This window comes from Myotis brandtii, unplaced genomic scaffold (genome assembly GCF_000412655.1).
Source record: "Myotis brandtii unplaced genomic scaffold, ASM41265v1 scaffold125, whole genome shotgun sequence".
In the NCBI taxonomy this organism is placed as follows: domain Eukaryota; kingdom Metazoa; phylum Chordata; class Mammalia; order Chiroptera; family Vespertilionidae; genus Myotis; species Myotis brandtii.
The window spans coordinates 14,009,387-14,033,745 of NW_005354385.1; the positions used below are offsets into that span (position 1 = coordinate 14,009,387).

The window sequence follows — 24,359 nt, forward strand, 5'->3', positions numbered from 1 at the left end:
TCTCTTGGCTATTCCCACTTTGATCTTTGGCCTCCATTTAATTGACACAGAGCATAAAACCAATTACTAGAGCAGATAAAAATCTTATTCTCCCTATAAAGTGATTTCCATAAAAAGCAACTCAAATGAATTAGAAACAAGAAACAGGCCTTGCAAAATCGACTTTAAAATCACTGCTTGGTTTGCATTGAGGCCCTGCACATAAAAATGAACATTTACTCTTAAGAACAGTTTACAAACAGTTTACAGTCATTTCTCAGACTTCACCCTTTAAGCATTTCTTCTTGTTAATGATCACTTTTGTGTTGTGTGCATTCATTTCAATCACAGACATCTCATATCAGAAGTTCAACTATGGCTCTTCAGCCACCCCAGATGTTAATATTTATATTCTTGTTTTTTTTTTCCTCTGCCATATCTAAATTCTCTGATGAGAAATTAAAATTGAAGAATGATCAGGCTAAGTATAGAATGTGAAGGATATAGAATAAAGGTGAAGACTAAAGTCATAATTAACACTGTAAGGAGAAACATGTTTATATTTCTTTTGAAATAGGCGTATTTTGAGTATTAATTAAAAGGTATTATGCACAAAATTTAGATGATGCAATCTAAAAATATTTAAATCTATTGGAAAATGTGAATTAAATCATGACTCAAGCGTGATTTAATTGAGCACATGCTCTTTTCTCCCTGAATATTTCAAGATTGCTGATACTGAAGAAGTTTCTCTTAAAGATATTGAATAGAGAAACTAGAATATTCAGTTTATTGATGACAAGTTAGAAAAATACACAGTAAAGAAAAAAAGTTATTTCTAAAGGGCAACAGACCTTAACTATTTAAAAATGTGTTTAAACTATATACATATATAAGCTATATTTATTCAAATGATACAGTATTTATTGATGAATTACAATATGTGAGGCACTGTGCTAGGATGTAATTTAGCGATTTTTCTCCATTTTGATTTATCTTATTTTGCTCTGTGATGCTTGCAGGTTGATCTACATTTTATGAAAAAGATCCCTCCAGGGGCTGAGGCCTCAAACATCCTAGTTGGGGAGCTGGAGTTTCTGGATCGAACTGTGGTTGCTTTCGTCAGGCTGTCTCCAGCTGTATTGCTTCAAGGACTGGCTGAAGTCCCGATCCCAAGCAGGTAAAAAGTATAACAGCATCTTTTGCATTTTTCTTAAACCATTTTTTTCTTGTGGGGTAAAAAACAAAGAGTAAATATAATTTACTCTGAGAGTTTTTTTCTAGAAACGAATCCACAAAACTGTTGTTTCTTCTTGCTTGTGGAGAAGGGGGAAAAGTCCTTTAAAAATTATTCTGTTCTTGCCCTAGCCTAGCTGGTTTGGCTCCATGGATAGAGCATTGGCCTGCAGACTGGAGGGTCCCAGGTCGATTCCAGTCAAGGCCACATGCCCAGGTTGCAGGCTCGATTCCCAGAAGGGGGTGTGCAGGAGACAGCCAATCAATGATTGTCTCTCATCATTGATGTTTCTTCTCTCTCTCCCTCTCCCTTTCTCTCTGAAATAAATAAAAAATATTTTAAAAAATTATTCTGTTCTTTCCTCCTTTCTCTCAAACTTTTATGTTTTCTTTTAGGCATGTTCCTCTTCTCTAAATACCCTGATCTATACCACTATATAAATGCTTTCTTGGGCTATCGAGGATCCTGTATATGAGTGTGGTCAAACTAAAAAAAAAAAAATCAGTTTTCAAGCTTGGTTAATGCTTGAATAAGTAGGCCTTTAAAGTACATGTAAGTGGCATCATTAAGATAGCCCCTTGTGTATTTAATGTACTGTATGTTTTAATTTTAGGCACAGTGTACTTCCCATACGTAGAGCCTGAGGAATCATTGATAGATGCATCATGGTGCTGTGGTTGAATCAAAATCAAAAGCACAAATTTAATATGATTATATGAACTTGTTTCTCTTTGAACTATGCATAAAACTAACAATTTAGGGATAGTATAAACTGAATTATAATTGTTTATAATATATTTATATTTTATGGATATAAGACTATCCATAGGCAAAAATATGCAGAAAAAATAGTTGACTTTAGCACATTAGGTTCCTAGCAATTCACCCAGGGACTTTGTTTTCTTACCTTTTCCTCCATCAAAGGTAATTTCCATATAAAGACAGCCTTTCACTCTGATCCTATTTTCATATCTCTCTGTGGCCCCATCCTTCAAATGACTGGGGCTGATCATGTCATGCTCTGTTTCAGATGCTGTAGTATGCCTTCTCTTCCAGGCATTGAATGCCTCGGCCAGGTTAAGATGATGTAAGGCACAGATGCTGTGGTTTGTAGAACATTTCCTCTATGAACCTTTGGCCTTTACATTAGATTACATCACTCTGTGTTTTGATTATGGCTAAGACATCCCCAGATATGGAACAGTTTAGTCAGGAGAGACCTCATTTTGGAAGAGCTCAAGTAGCTGGAATGGGATTCAGTGTTTGAGTACCTGTGCCTGACTCTGGTTTAAGGAAGGAACCTGGTTACCATTCAGGTTACGGAAAGAAGTTCATCCTTTTGGAGGGCTATTGAGACTTTTGTATATACCTACTTTTATTTAAAAAGGAGGACGATGAACTGCGGCTGTTAAAGTGGCATATGACTATATAATTAAGGCCAATTTTTCTACACAGCTGTTCTGTAACCTATTCAGAATTTCTGGTAATTTGGGATTTACATTTAAGATGTCAAACTTACTAAATGCAGAAGTATTATTTTAGTAGTTTAACATTCTTTATTAGTCTTCCAAGCCATGCATTCTTGTTCCACCATTTAAGATAGTGTCTGATGAACTCTTAGTAAATGATGGCTGTTTATGACCATGAGAGTTCTTGTCTTTCAAATGAAAGAAAAGAAAAATTCCCAGGAGTAAAGACATAATGGGGTTATGTACCCTCACTTTGAAAACTGTCAAGATTTAGGTGACCTCATTTCATACTGACATAGCAAAATATGTGTAGAGAACAATGGAGGAAAAATTAGGGGCATGGTAGAGCCACTGTAAAGGGAGAGGTTAAAAAAACTTGATTAGCTAGGAAAGGTGAAAAGTAGAAGAGTAGTTAAACAAATAGAATAACCATCGAGGGTCCTAATTATCCTTTCTTAAGACACCATGACTATACCAGCATCACAGTAAAAATGTCAGAAAATAATCTTTTAGGAATTTATAAATAGCCCATGAAATGAAAACCTGAAAAATAGCAACATGTACACAGGTTAAGAAATTTCTTAAAAGCATTATAGTTGATAAAGCTTCTGCTGCCACATTAAACTATTCCTGTTTTAAATGTATAGTAGACATTTCTGTATGGTAGATATTGACTTGGACTCGGTTTCAACTGAAACAAAAACTTAATGTCAGACCACATAGGACTGTGTAACATATGCCTCATGTAAAAACATGTATAATCGCTAATGTTTATAAGTAAATGAAGGGTAGAATTATAGTACCTATTTTTGTATACTTTACAAAGCCATTAGACCTTCATACTGAAGAGCATAAATCATTTAACAAATGAATGCTGTAGAGTTATATTGCAGAATATAGGGCATTTAAAAATTTTCACAATTTCCCTGCAGCACTGACCTTTTCCCTGTAGCATTGACCATCCTGCGAAGTCAGAGCATGTATTGATTTCTTTAAAAAACTCCAGTTGTGATCATGAGTTTGCCTATTTATATGGAATATCACAGTTCAACTGGTATTTTTATTCCTCCAGCATTGAAATTAATATCTTTAATGCCCCACTTTTTCTGTCTAACTGGTCTTTGATAGCTTTTTTTTCTATTTGATGTACATTTTATATGTACCTATTGTTTTTTTTACCATATGTTCTTTATTTGTTTATACAACTGTATTACCTTTCCCCCCTTTTATCTAGTTCTACAATTTGCTTATTAGTGAATTTTTTTACAATTCAAAATTTTAAAAAATATATTTTTATTGATTTCAGAGAGGACAGGAGAGAGGGAGAAAGAGATAAAAACATCAATGATGAAAGAGAATCATTGATCAGCTGCCTCCTGCACCCCCCCCCCCAACTGGGGATTAAGCCTGCAACCTGGGCATGTGCCCTGACTGGGTATAAGACCATGACCTCCTGGTTCATAGGTCAATGCTCAACCACTGAGCCACGCCTGCCGGGCCAATTCATAACGTTTTAATCAGATTTTACTTTCGTCACCTTAAGAATTATAGAATCCTCAAAATTCTCACTAACAACTGTGTAGGCGCTACCAGCAACAAAATGGGAGAAACACTGAAATAAAAATAACCACAGATTCCCAATGCTTAAGAATCTTAAGCATAAGAGACAAGCATTATAAAATGTTTCAACATAATAATGAACTGTGAAAAAATACAGAGTATTTTACATGGAAATCCCTATATTCAGTAATTCCTTTGAGATGAGTGATTCTGTACTACTAAAATAATTTTTATATTTCTACTATAAAACATTTGTTTTATTTTCTTCTTAATTACAGATTTTTGTTCATCCTGCTGGGACCCCTGGGAAAGGGTCAACAGTACCATGAGATTGGCAGATCAATTGCAACCCTAATGACAGATGAGGTATTTATTCAAGTTCATTTGGAACATTTTTGGCCACTACTAGTAACTTTTGGGGTTCCTGTATCATCACAATTTACTGTGACTTAGATTTCTCTGTATTGACTCCCCCTTCTTCTGTTTTCACTGTAAAATTTCCTTTGGAGAAGTTTTCCTAAAAGGGGTAATAAGTTCACACACATAAATATAATGCTTTAAAACTTCATATTCTAAAAATAATTTGTTAGTGACATTTAGAATATATTATTAATATTCCCCTTACATTATATGTGTTTTCAGAGCAAGCAACATTATTACTATCATTGCAAATCTTGTTTTGGGCAAAGTGATTTTTAAAAAAATGTTAACTTAATTGAGATAAAAGTCACATGGTACACAATTCACCCATTTGAAGAGTACACTTCATTGGCTGTTAGTATGTTCAGAGTTGCATGAAACATAGGGAGTAGGCAAAATAATTTTAAGGTCTCAAGAAAAACCAATGAAAGTTTATCTGAATAGTATACATGATAATAAAAACCATGCAACATCTATAAACTTTTTTTTACAATGGCCTGTATATAGTTTTTCTTAATCTGAGAGTGTTTGAACCATTAGAACTATAGATGGTTTTAAATGGGCCTGTGATCCCTCTGATACAACACATACATTTTTCTGTGTAAGAAATTTGTATGTAGATTTTTTTGGACTGAAAAAAGCTTTCATCAGCTTCACAAAGAAGTGTATATCTCAAAAATGTAAGATCATGAAAACAAGAGCACAAGATGTAACATTGTTTAACTGGGTTCTTGTATTCCCCAACACTTTATGGAAATCTATTTTTATTATTTTATTGTTCTTCTTATTAAAAAAGAACAGATGCGAAAGATCACTGAAGGAGTATAAATTCAAAATTCAGTAGTAAATAACAAATGGGACTATACAAAATTAGAATCTTGTCTAAATAATTTAATGATGTATTTACTGAATTTATGGCTTCAGATACTTTAAAAAAGAGCAAATTAACATTGGCTATAACTTTAACTAGCCTTACAAAATCTGAAGATTTAAACTTGTATTTGGGGTTTGATAGAAATTATTCTATTACATCTGTCAAAATTATGTTTTATGGTTTTATATCAATTGTTGTTGTTTTTAAATCAGTTTCAGAAAAAAAAGAACAACTTATTGAGTATACTAGTTTCTATGGATGCCATAAAAAATTACACAAACTAGGTGTTTAAAATAAGAGTAATGTATTTTCTCATATATTGTGGGGCCAGAAGTCTAAAGTCTAAGTATCAGCAGGGCCACACTCCCTGAAGGCTTTGAAGGAGATCTTTCCATGTCTTTCTTGCTTCTCGTAGCTCATGGTATTTCACAGCTTGTGGCAGTGAAATTCCAGTCTTTGCCTCCATCTTCACATGGCCTTCTCTCTGTGTGTCATCTACTATTCTGTCTCTTATAAAGACACTCATTGGATTTAGAGCCAGTCTAATCCAGGATGACCTCATGTTGAGATTCTTACCTTAATTATATCTGCAAAGACCCTTATTTCAAACTAGAGGCCTGGTGCATGAAATTTTTGCACAGGTGTGGTCCCTAGGCCTGGCCGGTGATTGAAAAGCAAGTGTCTGGCATGGAGGGCAGGTCCCAGCTGACCTCTGGGCCCTGGGCAGCACCTGGGCCCCCAGGACCCCATGCACCACCCTCCACCTGAGTCATTGGGCTCCCATAGTGGCCCCACTCCCCACCGCTGCTGCTGGTCACCATCTGTGGGGCAATTCCTGGGGCGATAGGGCCCCACTTGCACCCGCCTTGGCCTGGTGCCGCCCACTCACCTGCTCCACCATTCCACCATGGTCCCGCTCTCATTGGGGCCCATCGGGGCAGCAGTGCCTCCACTGCTGTCTGCTGCCGACACCCTCCATGTTCCATGCTGCCCCCTGGTGGTCAGCACACGTCATAGCGAGCGGTTGAACTCCCAGTCAAACTCTAGGTCAAGGGGACAATTTGCATATTAAGCTTTTATTATACAGGATAGGGTCACATTCTGAGGTTCAGGTGGACATATATATTGAGAGGACACTATTCCATCCACTACAATGAGTAACATTTTATTGAAGAAATCTGGGAGAAGACAGAAAGTGAAAAAAGGGCTTCATGAGAACCTAAACCTGCTCTAGTAGAATTCTTTATGAGATAACACTCACAGTAACTTTGCTTTTAGTATTTCCATATTGATTAATATTTAGCAATTTTTACAGTATTATCAAATAAATAATACTGTCATTTGTATTCCACAATTTAAATATTGTCACTTTCATGGGCACATATATATCATGTTATATTATGTTTCCACATCTAAGACATTAGGATTACACTAAGATATCAATGGGGCATGGGCCATGTTATATGATGAGAAGAGCATATTGCATTATGGGAGGTCCATACATAGTCAAAGTATCTCTCTTCCTAAACCTCCCCTTTTCCGATTAGGATTCAAAATTTTCTCAATAGAAAGATGTAATTTTCCAACTTTTTAATCGAGTGGATACAGAATAACAGAGAGACATCCATGTTTTTTAAATTTTAGATTTAGAGTGAGAGCAGAGAAGGGACTTTCATTTATTTCCTTTATTAATGAGCCACCTAATGGAGGCTCAAACAAGAATCATTTAGACTTGAAACTTTAGAGATTAGCTTTAGGGCAATTTGTAACTCTCTGAACAGTGGGATAGAGAAGCAGAAAGTCAGAAAGTTACTCTAAAGGATGAGATAATAGGACATATTAATTAAAATAGTACATTGACTATCAATAATTATTGACTATAAAAATATTTAAATACTTTTAAAAGAAAAAGTAATATTTTATTGTTTAAAGCCAAGGTGGGAAAAATTATTCTGCTTATCCAATTCTTTTGAAGGCTATTGAATAATTATACTTATTAAGAACAAAATTTAAGATGTTGATTCATAAAGTTCAGAAAATGGTGAATTGGATTGCATGATCAAACTGTAAATTTCATGAGAGCAGTTACCATATATTCATTTTAGTACCTTGATATTTTCAGGTGCTCAAATAAATATTTGTTGGCTGAGCTCTATTTGTGTTTTTCCTCTCTGTACTGGGAACTCCTGTCTTTTCTTTTGTATCTTCAGACTTAGCATAGTGTCTGGCCCTCAGTCAGAGGTCCATAAGTTATTGTTGTTTTCTTTTAATTTTAATTTAATTTTTCAATTATAGTTTATATTCAGTATCATTTTGTATTAGTTTCAGGTGTTCAGTGGTTAGACAAACATATACGATTTGATTTATATGTAGAATCTGAAGAACAAAATAGAAACAGACTCAGTAAGTTTTTTAATAAATTAAAGACTAAATGTGTTAGTAATTTTAGCAATACCTTATCTTGAGTCACTTCAGCAGTTTAGAACATCAAACCAGAAGCTAAAATAAATGGTCTAAAAATAGAATAGAATGTTTGAAAGTATAATTTTCCTGTAAATTTTGGGATGTTTGGTTACTGTAATATATAATAGCATAAAGAATAATACAATAGTCTCAAACCTCAAATATTTGTTCCATTTCATATTATATAAAATGCAAAACAGTGTCAGAAATATTTATATTATGTTTAGGGTAAATTAATTTTTCACATTTATTTTACCTACTTATTATATTAAGTATACCATTCCTCTGTGTATTAGTTAGAAGAGATTAGGCATGCTACAGGAATAACCAACTAAAATCTCTGTGGCTTAATCCAACCAGGATTTATTTCTGTCATGCTGTGTGTCCATCACAAACTGGCAGAGTCTGCTGATTATAGTCACTCAGGCCCATAGAAGCTGGAGCACAACCTGTGTTTTCTCGGTCACTATGGCAGACAAAAGGCTATGTGATAAATCACACACTGGTGCTCAAAACTTCCATTAGAAAGTGACATATATACACCTAAACAGAACACCCTAATTCTAATATTGAAGAAGACAAGGACTGCAATCCTGCTCTGTGTCTAGAAGACCTGTGGTATCTGTCAGTAGCCTAAATGATTACCACAGTGTGTGTGTGTGTGTGTGTGTGTGTGTGTGTGTGTGTGTGTGTAAATGTAGCTCATACTTGAAATGGAAATATACTTTCTAAACCGTACAGATATGATATATATCATAAAATCCTATTTTATAACCTTATTCTTTAATAATTGTAACAAAATTAACCTTTTAAATTAGTTCATATATGCCAAGGTATAAATATTGCTAAAATTTTTAATTAGTCTATACATTTTCATCTCTATTTTTAAGCAAAGAGGTCTTTTAGAAAGTTTGATTTACCACATATAAATAACCTTTGCCAAGCTTGAATCATTAATTCCAGCTTAATTAGTTTCCTTCTGTGGGACTAAAAAATATTAATACTTTTCTTCCCACCTCCTAAGTTCTTCTAGGCTGGGCTAATAACCAAATTAACAGAGACTCATGAAAAAAGAGAGATTAAGATTTTACTATATGGGCATAGGGAATTCACAGAGGCATGAAAATTCCAAAGACAATGAGGCAACATTGGGTGTCTAAGACATTTTTTGGGGAGAGCTGGGAATTAGATTCTCAGGTAGTTGAGGAATACCGAAACACACATGGCAAGAAAATCCTTGCTTGGTGACTCAAAAGCAAAGGGACACAGGGATATCTAGCTAATAGGCACCTGGCTAAAGCCTTCTTGTTCACCATACTTAATTCAAAATAGGCTAAGGTGGTATCCTAAGATCTTCCTGAAGCAAGTTTCTCTCTCTGAATCTCTTGGGCAGGAAAGGGGGAAGAATAAAAGTTTCATTGAATCATTTGTTTCTTAATAAATAGCTTAAAGTCAATATCCCCCCAAAAGCAGCTTCAGGGTGGCAGAATTTTAGTCCCATCCCTTCCATCCTCCTTCCCCTTCCTTTTATTCTAGCCTCCAGAAATTTTGACATTCATTCTAGCATTCTAAGAAAAATATATATCTCTGTGGGCCTAAATATATAAAACTAAATTATAATATTTTACATGAAAAACATCAATTTTTTCAAATTCTATAATCTCATATGAGGTAACTGGGAAATGAAAACACTGAACACATTAATATTTTATAATTTTTACAATCTATAAATGGTATTTATTTTCCTTCTTATAGGTATTTCATGATGTTGCTTACAAAGCTAAAGATCGAAATGACTTGGTATCAGGAATTGATGAATTTCTGGATCAGGTTACTGTTCTCCCTCCTGGAGAATGGGATCCAAGCATTCGTATAGAACCTCCAAAAAATGTTCCTTCTCAGGTATGCATATTTGAAAATACTCTTAAAAATCTTATCTTTTTTGTCTTTTAAATACATGTACCAAAATAGTATAACCTATCACAAGGATTGACATGATTTAAATTATAACCTCTGTGATATTGTGCTCTATAATAAGAAATATATATTTGGTATTTCTCCTGTTTCTAGCACGGAGCTCCTAAAACCTTGAGAATTTCCTGTCATGAGAGCAACAAAAGTGTCTTTTGTTAGGTTGAGAGGGAGGGTTTTGGAACTCACTTAAAGAGGGGGGCTGATTACCAGCAATGCCAACCATGTTTTTAGAGGGTTGGAACTTTCAGTTTCACCCTCCCACCTCCGGGGAGGGGAGAGGAGCTGGAGATTGAGTTCAATCCCCAATGGCCAATGGTGTAATCAATCATGCCTCTGTAATGAAGCTTCCTCAAAACCCCAAAGTATGTGGTTCAGAGAGCTTCAATGTTGGTGAACACATGGCGATTGAGGAGAGTTGTGAACCAGAAGAGACCATGGACGCCTCTGGCCCTTTCCCCATACCTTGCCCTTTGCACCTCTAACCTGGGCTGACCTGAGTTATATCCTTTTATAATAAACTGGTGGTCTAGTAAGTTAAGTGTTTCTCTGAGTTTTCTGTGATCCACTCTGTCAAATTACTTGAAACCCAAGGAGAGGGTCTTGGGAACCTGGGCTTGCAACTTGTATCTGAAGTAGGGGCTGGGGTGAGGGGGCAGCCTTGCAGGACTGAGTCCTCAACCTGTGGTATCTGATGTTATCTCTGGGGAGATAGTGTCAAAATTGGGTTGAATTGTAGGACACCCAGCTGGTGTCTGGAGAATTGCTTGGTGGTGTTGGGAATCCCCACTTTCTTCCACATGGAATTGGCACCAGAACCTATTTAACCTTTAAGAAGTTAGAAAGTCTTCCATGATCGTATGCAACACACTTCACTGTGAAATTTGATGTATTGATGATATATTGCTAAATCAAGCAGTCCCATATCCCTGGAAAGACTTTAGACCCATCTCAAAACATATTATACTGGAGGAAAATTAAATTTTTAATAAAGATGTAAAATACAGCTTAAGAAAAAGTCCTTACTGTCTTTCTGTATTCTGATGCATCACTCTGAAGTTAGCAAGTATTAAAAAAATTCAAAGGCATGGCTTAGTTTTATTATATAGAAAACTTCCTATTACTGCTGATCATATTAATCGGTAAACATTTTTAATTGAAATTCTTATGTTTATGTTATCTTGGTGTGGATGTGTGACATAAAAATTGTAGAAATTCTGCCTATAAAAAGTTAATGCCCACTTACTCATTATATGTATACTAGAGGCCCGGTGCATGAAAATTCATGCACTGGAGGGGGGGTCCCTCAGCCAGGCCTGCCCCCTCTCACAGTCCGGGAGCCCTCAGGGGTGGTAGGCAACCTGGCGATCAGGGGAAAGCGATGCCCCATCACACCTCTGCTGTTGCCACTGCCGGCAGCACAAGCCTCAGCCATCCCTGGTTACCTGAGCCTAGGGCGGCCCTGGGCAGCCACCATCTGAGGCTTGCCTGTGCCTCGGGAGCCACCATCCGAGGCTTGCCTGTGTCTCAGGCCAGCCCTGGGTGGCTGGGGGGCTGAGGGGACTGGGGGTCTCTGGAGGCAAGCATGTCTGCCACCCCAGTGGGGCTGAGGGAACTGGGCGCCACCATCTTTGAGGGGTCTCTGGAGGCAAGCATGCCTGCCACCCCAGTGGGTCTGAGGGAACTGGGCACCACCATCTTTGAGGGTTTGGCATTCAATTAGCATATTCCCTCCTTATTGGCTGTGGGCGCTGCCATCTTTGCAACAGCATAAGGGTCGATTAGCATATTCCCTCTTTATTAGATAGGATAGTCCACAAAAATAGAAACAAAGGCTGTTGCCATTATTTGGGGTCATTTTCTTAATGTAGGCATGCCTTTGTTGAGAGTGGTGACCAAATGTTTGTTAAGCCTACTCCTCATAGTATCACCTCTATTTTTACTGAATCTGCCTCCTTCAGCTGTCCCAGTTGTCATCTAGTCAGCCTTGTTTTGGGCTCTTGTCCCTGTGGAGTCCAGGCTGGTCTGACTTGACTACACTAGTTGAAGTAACAGATGGTCAAATTGGCCCAATCCTGGACATAGAAGTTCTTTCGGTTAGCCAGAGATGTACAAGTGAGCAGGTATACCACTCAAACATGAGTGCTTAAAAAAGGCGTCGTAATCCAACTCTCAATTCAAGGAAAATAAGCTGACATCTGCCTCATTTCTGTATTTTCATCTGAAGTCATTTTATAACAATAAAGATAATTTGCTTTTCTTTTCTCAGCAATTACAATTTTGTCATTCTATAACTGCGGCCACGTATTTTCAGTTAGTCTGAAAATAAAAGAAGTTGCTTAAGGAGTAATTTTAAGGGTTATACACTGTCCTATTTTTGTACTTGTTTATATCTTTGCCATTACAACAGTAGAAAAGGTGATACAATGTTTCCTGAAATACTAATCTTTTTAATTGATGTTATTTAGAAAATTTAGTGAAAACATAAATGCATTGAGACAGAGACTTTAAAAGTCACTTTTTGATACCAATTAGTTTTTCTTTTTTTCTCTCCTTTTCTTTATTATGCCAAAATGTATATATCAGAAAGTTTTACCATTTCTTAAATGTACAGCTCAAGTGGCATTAAGAATTTTCACATTGTTGTACAACTATCACCACTACCTGTCTCTAGAACTTTTTAAAAAAACCTTTATTGTTGAGAGTATTATAATTTTTCTTTCTTTTAAAAATTGCCAGTTAGTTTTTCAAACATTAAAACTGAAGTTAAGCATTTTTAAAAACACCTTGCCTTTGAGTAATGATATTATTAAGGCAAGTTGAAGCATGGGAGCTCTGTATTCTTAAAATTATTTTTAGGAGGCAATCAGAATGTATTGGACTCTGGATATTTGGAGGAAGTAGTAGAAAGAACATTGAGTTAAGAATCAAGACAGTTCTGCTATTATTTATTTGTAGGATCATGAGCAGATACCCTAACCTCTCTGTACTGACATTCTATGTCAACATATCTAATAGAACTTTCTGAAAGAATAGAAATTTTCTATATCTATGATATATAAGTCAAGCCACTATTGAGCAAGAAATGTGCCTACTGCAACTGAGGAACTGAATTTTAAACTTAAATTTACTTAAATTTAAATAGCCACATATTTTTAGTGGCTATCATTTTAGACAACACCGTTTTGTATAATGAATTTGAATTAGAGATAAGCTATATGCTTCTTTACATTAGTATTTTTAATGTATGTTGAAATTGAATAACATACTATGAAACTATGTTTTCTTTTATGAGATGAAACAAAATGAAGAACATTAAATACTCTGACTTCAGACTTGTTCAAATAATACTTCCCCCCATGAGATAATTTCCACCATTGTTATTCTTTTGAAATGTATAAATAATGGAATTTTAGGTATTTTTTCCTTTCGGTTAAGAGAAGAATAACCAGTCACCTCAAGTGATAACCCTGAAAATATCATTAGAACTTGTATCAGTCATTATAATCACCCCCTTTTGTATACCCTCAATTTCTTTGCTTTCCTCTCATGCCATTTACTTGCTTGTCAAAACTACAACCCTGTGTGAATTCAGCTCTTTAGTCTGTGCCTGCCTTGGTACAGGTGAGTGTGGCTGAAGGAAAACATGTAATTACTCTGACTGATCTCACATAATTCTTGACTACATACCTCAAGTGGGCCCTTAATGTTGCAAGTTCATAGTCCAATCAATCTCTCTAGATGACATTTCACACCTGTTTTCTCTCCTCAAACCATCGTCACATCCTTTCTGACCTTCACTCTTAGATGTTGACTTGCTTTGTACTTTCCTGAGAAATATGAAATGATTAAAAGACAATTTCCACAGACTCACACCACCCCAGCTATCCATCTACCAGCATCTGCACCCACACACTCTGCCTCCCATATCATACTATTGATGAATTATCCGAAGTCAGCCTCCTACCTGTGCACTAGATCCCATCTCTTCACACACCTACTCAAAGACATATCTACCAATTCTCCTTTTTTCTTCCGTCTCATAATTTCTTTTGCTCTGTATTATCTATTAGCATACAACATAATTAATTTTCATATCTTAAAAAAAGAATTGTTAATATTGCTACCACTGCAACTAAATGCCACAGAAAAGTTTTCTGTACTACCTGCCTCCAATTCCTCTCCTCCAATTCTCTCTTAAACCTACTCAAATAAGTCTTTTGCTTCCATCCCTTCGCTAAAATTGCATGAAGGCTATCAAATATCTCTACAATGCAAAAGGTCATGGTCAGCCTCAGTCTGCATGTTATTTAGACTATTAATCATCAGCATTTGGCAGAGCTGATAACTCTTTGATATACTTTCTTTGTTTGGCTCCAAAACACCACACTCTTGATTTTCTTTGTACCTTACCACACTCTGGTTTTTACTCCTTCCCAGTCTTCTTTTCTGGTTTCTTCTCTTCTCTTTGATTTCTTTATGTTGAAGTGATGCAGGACTCAGTCCTTTGTCATATCCTGTCCCCTATCTATACTCATTCTCTTGGTACTATCTTCCAATTTTATAGCTTTAAATCTTCTCCCAAATTTATATTTCACCTTGAACTTGAGAGTTCTTTATCCAAATGCCTATTGTGTGTCTCCTCTTGGGTGTCTTTTAGATATATAAAACTTAACATGTCCTAAAGTTTGAAGTGAATTGTGGATTATCTTATTTCTGTACACATCTTTGTATTTCTATGAGAAAAGTCAATATAACGCTTCCTGAAGGAAATAAGAAACTGATCTTCTCTTAAATTCTGTTCCATCAGCACCTTCCCATCTTGATAGGACTAGCTTCACATTTACAGTTGATCAAGCCAAACATTTTACTATTTTTTCTTATACCCGATTTCTAGTCCGCCGGAAAATGCTTTCGGCATTGCCTTCGATATCTATCCAGAATGAAACAATTTCCTGCTATTACGACTGCTACCACTGCATTTCAGGCTGCCATCATAATACTTTTGGATTACTGAAACAGCCTCCTAACTGGTCTTGTTTCTACCCTTGGCCCCTAGAATCTGTTCTCAACATAGTAGCCAGCGTGACTGCAAGTTAGATCATACTACTCCTTTCCTCAAAATCCTGCACAAGTTCCTCATTTCACTGAGAATAAAAGCCAAATACTTATGATGGTTTATTAAACCTACACAATCTGTCCTCCCTTTACCTCTCAGGAGTCATCCCCTACCACTTTCTTCCTTGTTTACTCCTCTCCAACTCCATTGGCCTGCTTGCTCCTCATTCTTTAAACCCCATAGCCACTCTGCTGCCTTAAGACTGTCCCACTGGCTGTTCTTTCTACGTGAATATCCCCCAGTTATTGTCATGGACAACTCCCTGACTCCCTCAAGTTTTTCTTAGATGACACTTTATCACTGATCCTGCCTGACCACGGTATTTATAATTGCTTCTCCCTCCTCTAAACACCCACCCTGTACCTACGCCCGCCCCCCTTACTCTGCTGTAAATTTTCACTTTTCCATAGCTTTTAATCCATCAACACATGGTAGAATTAATTAATTTATTTGTTTATTGTTTGCCTTCCCTATTAGAATGCAAGCTCCACAGGCCTGATTTGTCCACTGGTTGAACAGTGGTGGGGCCTAGTACCTGACACAAATTGACTCTCAATAAGAATTTATTGTTTGAATTAATAGATTGTATAATTCGAGTAGTCAAATCTGCTCAACAATTGACTTGTTTTAAAACATCAAAATATGTGTGTTTCTGAACAAAAATATTTTCTGTATTATTTCTCAGAATATTCATTGATATTATTCATATACACTTCTCTTTTCAAACACATTCCCCCCGCCCCCCCTTACTACAAAGGAACACTTCTTGAGGGAAGGGCTCTTTAGACTGGCAAATATTCTTCATAGTTTATCATTGCCTTATTGGTGTATAGCCTTTTCCATTGTAAAACAATGAGTTAACTTACCTAGTAAAGGATACTTCCACAGAAGACTGAATAATATCACTTGCTTTCTGAGACTATGGAAGCTAAAAAATGTTTTCCTAGGTGGTTGAGGGTCACTTTAAAAAAAATGATTTTAGAAGGAGATAGGTGATAAAGAGAGAGAGAGAGAGAGAGAGAGAGAGAAATCAATTCATTGTTCCATTTATCTATGCATCCATTGGTTGATTCTTGCATGTGCCCTGACTGGGGCTCTAACCTGCAGCCTTGGCACATCAGGAAGATACTCCGACCAACTGAGTCATTTGGCCAGGGCTGAGGGTTACTCTTAAAGCCCTTGACTAACGTATGCTAATTATTTACCAGTAAAGGCATTTCCTTTATTAGTTGACAGGAATCCTTTCTTTTATCTTTTCACTTCAGTTCATTGTATCTATTCATGTTTCCGGGAAATTGTAAAAATATTAAACAACAAACTTTCCTATATTTTGTGCATTTCAGAACCTATTTTTCTCATGTTTTAACCCTGTGCTATTTTATCTAAATGTCCATTGTATATCAGATCCTTTGATAATTCACTTCACACTAAACATGAAGAACATGTTTACATGATTTTGGAATGGCAGTCATGTAAACATTTTAATTAAACCACTTAGCATACTTTTTACAATTCTTTAGGCACTTTTGAATATATTGATGTGCTCTAAAATCACCAATAGATAGGATTTTTATGATTTTCAAAAATCTGTCACTGACAAAAGTAGGTGGAAGAGACCTATGGGAAAATAGCACTTGAATAAACCTCAGTTAATTTGTCATTGGCTCAATAGTCTTGGATCTCTATATGAGTAAGAAAGGACCATATAATTAATCATTCTTAGAATAGGAAGATAGCCAGAATCAAAGAGGAAAATAGTTTAAAAACAGCTAATGATAATAGTTAATGTTTATTGAACAGTTGAACTATGCCAGGCATACTAACACCATATTAACACCACCTCATCCCAACCTACCCTGGCCCTGGTCTCTCTGTCTCTTTCTCTAACTTCAGAGCTTTATCTCTACCTGACATTATAGGTTAATTATTTGTCTTCACTAATAGAATGCTTTTTCTCGCACACCTTTGCATCTCTAGTATCCATAACCATAAATACACTCACTAGGTACTCAATAACTATGACATGAAAGAATGAATAAATGCCCAAAACCCACTTAATTCTCACGGGCACATTAATGGGTGTAAAGCTTTAGGAAACTAGATAACTTGCTGGAGGTCCTGCAGCAAATAAGTAATGATGTCTGGGTCTTAGCTATTCTGCAGATTGTCTCAAGGGAAACAAATTATTATTATTGGTTTGGGTATTTATAACTAGCACCTGATATTTAAAAAATAAAACACTTCCAACAGGAGAAGAGGAAGACTCCTGCTGTGCCAAACGGAACAGCAGCTCATGGGGAAGCAGAGCCCCACGGAGGACATAGTGGACCTGAACTCCAGCGAACAGGAAGGTTAGTGAGAAGCACCTGTGTGGGACTTCGAAGACCAAATGACATACCGTTCTTGCGTGTTAGGAATTGCTGCTTTGAGATCTCATTTTTAAAAATACTTTGAATGCGAATTCTTGGGGGAAGGGGAGGGGGTAAAAATGCCAATTAATTTTATTTCTCTGTAGTTACCAATGATTGCCATTACTATTAAGTCAGAACAGTGTTTGCATCATTCCATTTTAACTTACCCAGTCTTTCATTTTGCTGTGTATAAAATGCATTCACAGATTCTTAGAATGAATAAGAAAACTGTCAGTTGCCCCTTCCAAAACAACCCGTTGAAAGCTTCAAGTTTAAGATAAAAATAAAAATAAACACCAAGAGCACAGTCTTGTAGACTCTATCTCGTTACATGCAACTAGGATGTATATAATAGCATTTTTTACTTTTACAGTCGTAATTTGAAAGAGCTATAAGATTTATTTTTCTAATCACACATTTTTGACGAGATGAAAGCTTCAATTTATTTCTTAAAATGGTTCTTTATGGTTTTTTGACAGCTTGTCTGTCTCCAAGCAATGTGTGAGCAGAAAATCAGAAACCCTTGGGTGGGTCTCTCTTCAGAGAATATGTGCACACAGCCTCCATTATAATTGAAGGCCATTGCAAAGGCTTTGCAGGATTGGTGCTCCCTTCCCCTCAAGGCCATTTCCGGAACGGCTTTCACTGTGTTTTCTAAGCTGACTTTCCAGTTTCTAAAACTCTGTGCATTTTAATTCTCCTCTGTTCTTTCCCTTGATCTCTGTTTGTCTCTGAGGAAATGTCCTTTAATGTCTTCCTCAGGCTCCATATCTAATTTGAGATGGTTCAAACAATTTTTTCCTTTTCCCTTTACTAGAAGCATTGTTACTCCTTCTGTTTGCTTTCATATTTTCAAATGCTGCCTTTTTATTTTTGGTGGTTATATTTTTCTCTCTCTCAGGTATAACGTGCCACATAGCTTAGACTTTTTTCAAAGTTCACTTTTCCTTACTGCTTCCTAAATCCTCCCAGGTCACCCATATCCGGTGTCTTCGCTTCTCCAGAGTTCTTCCACAGATTCTGTTGCTGACATGGCTTGAAGTATCCATTACTCATCTGCTCGCCTGGAGTTGCTGGTGTCCATCTGGGCTGCTCTTGCACTGTTCTCTGTAATGACCTCCCATTTCCGGATTTAGATTTTTGCTGCTAAAAGCACATTTATTACATAGTAATATAAGAGCTATGTAGACTAATGTATGCTCTAATAAGTACAATGGTCTAATAGAAAGTACTATCAAACCTATAAATATTAACTACTAATTAATATTTCATAACCACCTCAAATTCTTTTTGGGGGTTAGGTGGGATATAAATTATAAATAAATGAATAGACTAATAAATTAAATCTACCTTGAATTGTGACTTTGACAAGTTAACAGATTATTCAGAAATGACTCCCCCCCCAAATAAAAATAATATGTATTTGTTTTACAAAACACAGGTAGAGGAACTTAAAATGATTTTTGTGTGTTTGAACTTCACAGGTTCTCTGCAAGAGTTTCTGAGTTTCAAATGTCCTTTTTATTTCCAATTTAAAATTTACTCTCTCAACTTCTCCTACTTCATATCCCTTTGATGGAAGTAATCACTGGGAAAACATAGTGATTCTATCACTCACATAATAGTGATAAAGTTACTAATATGTTACTATTGGGTCAGATCAAGGAAATTAAAAATAATACTCATAATTTTCAGTTATACTGAAGATGTACATTTTAAAAGGCAAAGTAACTTTATTTCTCAAGTGCACAGTCATTTTTGAGGTTATTATTAGATTACAAATTAATATTTCTATTTAGAAAAGAAATAATAAAAGTTTAATATTTTTCCATAATTTAAATGTATTCAGCATACTGGCAATATATTGGAATGTAATAGGTATTTTTTTTAACCTTTATGTAGTAACTTAACCATAGTCTTATTAATTTTATTTATTTTTATTTTTTAAAATATATTTTATTGATTTTTTACAGAGAAGAAGAGAGAGGGATAGAGAGTTAGAAACATCGATGAGAGAGAAACATCGATCAGCTGCCTCCTGCACACTCCCTACTGGGGATGTGCCCGCAATCAAGGTACATACCCTTGACCAGAATCCACCCTGGGACCCTTCAGTCCGCAGGCCGATGCTCTATCCACTGAGCCAAACTGGTTAGGGCTGAAATCTTTTTGATAAGATGATCTTTCTGAGCATTGATCTGGATTTATTCTGGCTCTAATATTAATCCCAGACTGAGGCTTGAATGTGCTTTACTGAGAAAGTTTGGAAAACTAGAGGATTAATGAGGATAGAGGAAAAGGAGAGCATAATTCACATATATGTGAGTGAGATGTAGCAAGCATACCCTCTGAATAGACATTACTTTCTTAACACAGTGCCTTAGCCAGTTCATGGTATGTAATATGCAACAAGAAAGACTAAAATTAGCTGCACTTTATCCAATATATTGGAGCATCTTGGAGCCAGATAGCATCTTATCACTAGTGCCCACAGGAAGAACAACTCATTCAAAACTGAGTCTTCAAGGGCTACAGTGGGTTTGATTATAGTCTAATATTCCAGCCCAGACTGTCCTTAAAATGAATCCTCTGGAAGGCTTGAGAAATAAATGTGTTATACTCTTACTGTCCTGCTTCCTTTTTATTCGGTTTGCAGGAAGTTATAAAGGTCAGCTTGGACAATATCTGCTTCAGTGACGTGCTTATGTTAGCTGGTTATGAGATTAATACATGCCCTTGACCGGAATCAAACCTGGGAACCTTCAGTCTGCAGGCCAACACTCTATCCACTGAGCCAAACCGGTTAGGGCAGTCTTATTAATTTTAATATGGTATCTTTATTCCATGGAGCACAAAGAAGTTTCAGTAGTCAAGTGTTAAGTCTACATGTGATTACTAAATGTTCAAAAAATGAGAATATCTGCTCATTAGTATTCTAATTCCTAATAGATCAAAAACATTTAGTCTTCAAATTTTAGGCAGCATATCACAATTTAATACTGTCTCCCCCCACCCTCCAAGGCTCTTTCAAGTGTTCAGTTTGGCTTTGAATATATTTTAAAAAATGAATTTATACCAAGTAAGGTTATTATTGTCTTGTGAATGACAGAAATTGGAATATATTTAGGCAATAATGGGTTCAACTTTATGGTTATAAGGTCCTCCTCCTAGTTGCCTTTGCCTAACATTGAAAACGACTGTGGAAGCTATCTGTCTCATTCAAAGGCCATTTAGATGCCTGCCTGGAACAACATCTGGGGAAGGTGTTATGTGTGTTTGGCAGAGAGAATAGCTAACTAGTTTACCCTCCCTCTGGCATATTCTGCTAGCTAAACAAAATGCAAACAATCAAAAAATACTGCCAACAATTGCAAGTAGCAGCCCTGAGATTAAGAGTAGGTTGATGTAGAAATGGCACAGAAATTTTGGAGTAATTCTAAATCTCATTATTTGAAATTGAACTGATGAACAACTCTGACCTTGTTTGAGAGAACCTGTTTTTTTTGTTGTTGTTGTTTATTTATTGACCGTTGATATAATATTTGGCTAGGCATTGAGGAAACAGTGGTACAAAGCCATCACTGTAGATCAGCGGTTCTCAACCTGTGGGTCGCCAACCTGTGGGTCGCGACCCCTTTGGGGGTCGAATGACCCTTTCACAGGGGTCGCCTAAGACCATCGGAAAACACATATATAATTACATATTGTTTTTGTGATTAATCACAATGCTTTAATTATGTTCAATTTGTAACAATGAAAATACATCCTGCATATCAGATATTTACATTACGATTCATAACAGTAGCAAAATTATAGTTATGAAGTAGCAACAAAAATAATTTTATGGTTGGGGGTTACCACAACATGAGGAACTGTATTAAAGGGTCGCGGCATTAGGAAGGTTGAGAACCACTGCTGTAGATCATGATAATGCAATGTAGCAGGTTCATCTTGGGTCTCATCTCAGCTGATGGAAAACCTATACTGGGACCTGGCAGCAAAGCTAATGGCATTTTGCTTTCTATGTCTTTTATATTTGGATTTCACTGTTGTGTCTCCCCCCTGTCTTAGGATTTTTGGGGGACTTATTTTAGATATCAAAAGAAAAGCTCCATACTTCTGGAGTGACTTCAGAGATGCTTTCAGCCTGCAGTGCTTAGCATCTTTTCTGTTTCTCTACTGCGCGTGTATGTCTCCTGTCATCACATTTGGAGGACTGCTGGGAGAAGCCACTGAAGGTCGTATAGTACGTATTATGCTTTTCTCTGAGCTTTCAAATTAATCCATTTTTAAGATTCCCAGTTAGATAAGTGAGCGTTTAATTTTGGATTCCTTTTTGAGGAGGTATTTGATGTTTGGTCTGGCAGATAACTTCATATGAATTTCCTGGATGGTAGTGGAACTGGTAATCTGGGAGTGGGAATATCTCAAAACAGTTACTTCTGAGTCTTACACAAGCTTCTGATCTCATCTCTGGCCTCCATCCTAGGCTAGTTTTAGGCTGTGGTTCTTCCCTCACAAGAGATCCATTACCATGTATATAAGCCATGCTTCTGTCCATTCACATATCACAAAGTGTGTAAACTTTTAGTGAGCAAAAGAAAAGCAAGGTAAGGAAGGTGGAGAAGACACATCCCTATTCACTACCATTTATTTTTGGCCGACTGCCTGCATCGTTTTTTATTCTCCTATCCACATCTTGCCCCAGGTTGCTAGGATTTTCATTACAAAGGAAAAATACTATGCCCTTGTATTTTAAACATTTCTCCCCAGTTATAGTGGGTACCTGTATAGCTTAGATAATGAAATAATTTATATCTCTACACAGAGTGCAATTGAATCTCTCTTTGGAGCATCCATGACTGGGATAGCCTACTCTCTCTTTGGTGGACAGCCTCTTACCATATTAGGCAGTACAGGACCAGTGTTGGTGTTTGAAAAGATTTTATTTAAATTTTGCAAGTAAGTGTTATATACGTTTGGCTCTTAGCCCCTTTCTATTTCTCTACTGTATGCATTCTTCTCCCAACATCACGTTTGAGGTCTGCTGGGAGAGGTGGAAGTGGCTGATTTGATTCAGTGTGCCATTTTTGCCTCTCCACGAAAATAAAGGAAAACAAAAAGATCTGTGTATAATGTTTTGTGATGTTTGTAAAAAATTATATTCAGTTTTCAACCCTGAGAGCCCCTGTTAGTTTTATCCCCTTAGTGTTCCCTTTAGACAAAGTCTTGAGTTTGGATACTCATGGGATGTGAAGCTATTTACTTTCACTTCATGAATTGGCCTTATTTCCATCTGTTTAAAATGGTGGCAAGCTGTAAAATGACCTTTTTTCTGCTATTCCTTGTCTCCTCCTAGAGAATATGAGCTGTCATACCTCTCTCTCAGAGCCAGTATTGGACTTTGGACTGCAACACTATGCATCATACTTGTGGCCACTGATGCAAGCTCCCTTGTTTGCTATATCACCCGGTTTACTGAAGAAGCTTTTGCTTCTCTTATTTGCATCATTTTCATTTATGAAGCCCTAGAGAAGTTGTTTGAACTCAGTGAAGCATATCCAATCAACATGCATAATGATTTGGAACTGCTAACACAATACTCGTAAGTACTATTTCCCCTGTTGGCTGTGAGACTTTCCTCTTAACAAATATTGCTATTGTTATAAGAAATATGAGGAACTTACTCAGCAGATAGGCGCCTTAAATTGATTCATGACCTAAATCCTGCACTCTCAAAGTGGAACTGGATTTTAAAAGTCATCTAATGAGCCACTCATCAGATACTTATGTTAACAATATCACAACTCTGCCTAGAATATCTTTTTTGGAGTTTTATTTGTCAGGAATTCCCTATTAAGTATATAGTGAACCAAGGCCAATTTTGCTATATAGGCTTTTAGGATACTCTCTTTGTCTTTTGCTCTTGGCATTTTAATTATGATGTGTCTTGGTGTGGTCCTCTTTGGATTCCTTTTGTTTGGGGTTCTATGTGCTTCCTGTTTTGGTGACCCCCAATTTCATTGTTACAAATTGAACATAATTAAAGCATAGTGATTAATCACAAAAACAATATGTAATTATATATGTGTTTTCTGATGGTCTTAGGCGACCCCTGTGAAAGAGTCATTCAACCCCCAAAGAGGTCGCGACCCACAGGTTGAGAACCGCTGCTGTATATGGACATTATATTTGCCCTTTCTTGTATTTAATTTGAATATTTTTGTTGTATTTGTGTGTACATTTTTATATAGCAAGCATTTGAAGCAATATGTTTTTATGGGGCAGTTATATCCTCTGCATCAACCACCAGTGCTCTTACTAACTGCTTAGATATGGCCTCAAATGTTTTGAAGATTTATTACCTTTTTTGTTATTAGAATAATTTTAAATTGTTGAAATTAGACTAAAATAATGCAATGTATAATTTTGTAAAGAAAGATGTAGTGATAGGGCTAAAAATAACATGATTTTAAATTTATTTATTAATTTTTAATTAGAATTTATATTCAATATTTTGTATTAGCTTCAGCTTTACAGCACAGTGGTTAGACAATCATTTACTTTACAAAGTAATTCCCTTAATATTTCAAGTACCTAACTGGCACCATATGTAGTTGTTAGAATATTATTGACTATATTCCCCATGCTGTACTTAACATCCCATGATGTTTTTGTAATTATTAATTTTTACTTCTTTTTTTTAAATAATTAAATCTTTATTGTTCAGATTATTACATTGGTTCCTCTTTTTTCCCACCATAACTCCCCTCCACCCAGTTCCCACCCCACCCTCCGCCCTCACTCCCCACCCACTGTCCTCATCCATAGGTGCACGATTATTGTCCAATCTCTT

The 24,359-nt window shown here is 36.3% G+C and overlaps 1 protein-coding gene across 8 annotated transcripts in view; it reads left to right on the forward strand.

Moving 5' to 3' along the window:
• The window catches only part of SLC4A10 (solute carrier family 4, sodium bicarbonate transporter, member 10), a 225,985-nt gene that overhangs the window by 133,559 nt on the left and 68,067 nt on the right, over positions 1-24,359 (forward strand). For all 8 annotated transcript variants that reach the window (XM_005859367.2, XM_014534129.1, XM_014534131.1 and 5 more), the window contains 7 exons: positions 1,002-1,159; positions 4,524-4,611; positions 9,758-9,904; positions 17,343-17,443; positions 21,575-21,749; positions 22,332-22,465; positions 22,863-23,108. In XM_005859367.2, coding sequence (XP_005859429.1) covers positions 1,002-1,159; positions 4,524-4,611; positions 9,758-9,904; positions 17,343-17,443; positions 21,575-21,749; positions 22,332-22,465; positions 22,863-23,108 — 1,049 coding nt within the window. The remainder of the gene's footprint in view (positions 1-1,001; positions 1,160-4,523; positions 4,612-9,757; positions 9,905-17,342; positions 17,444-21,574; positions 21,750-22,331; positions 22,466-22,862; positions 23,109-24,359) is intronic.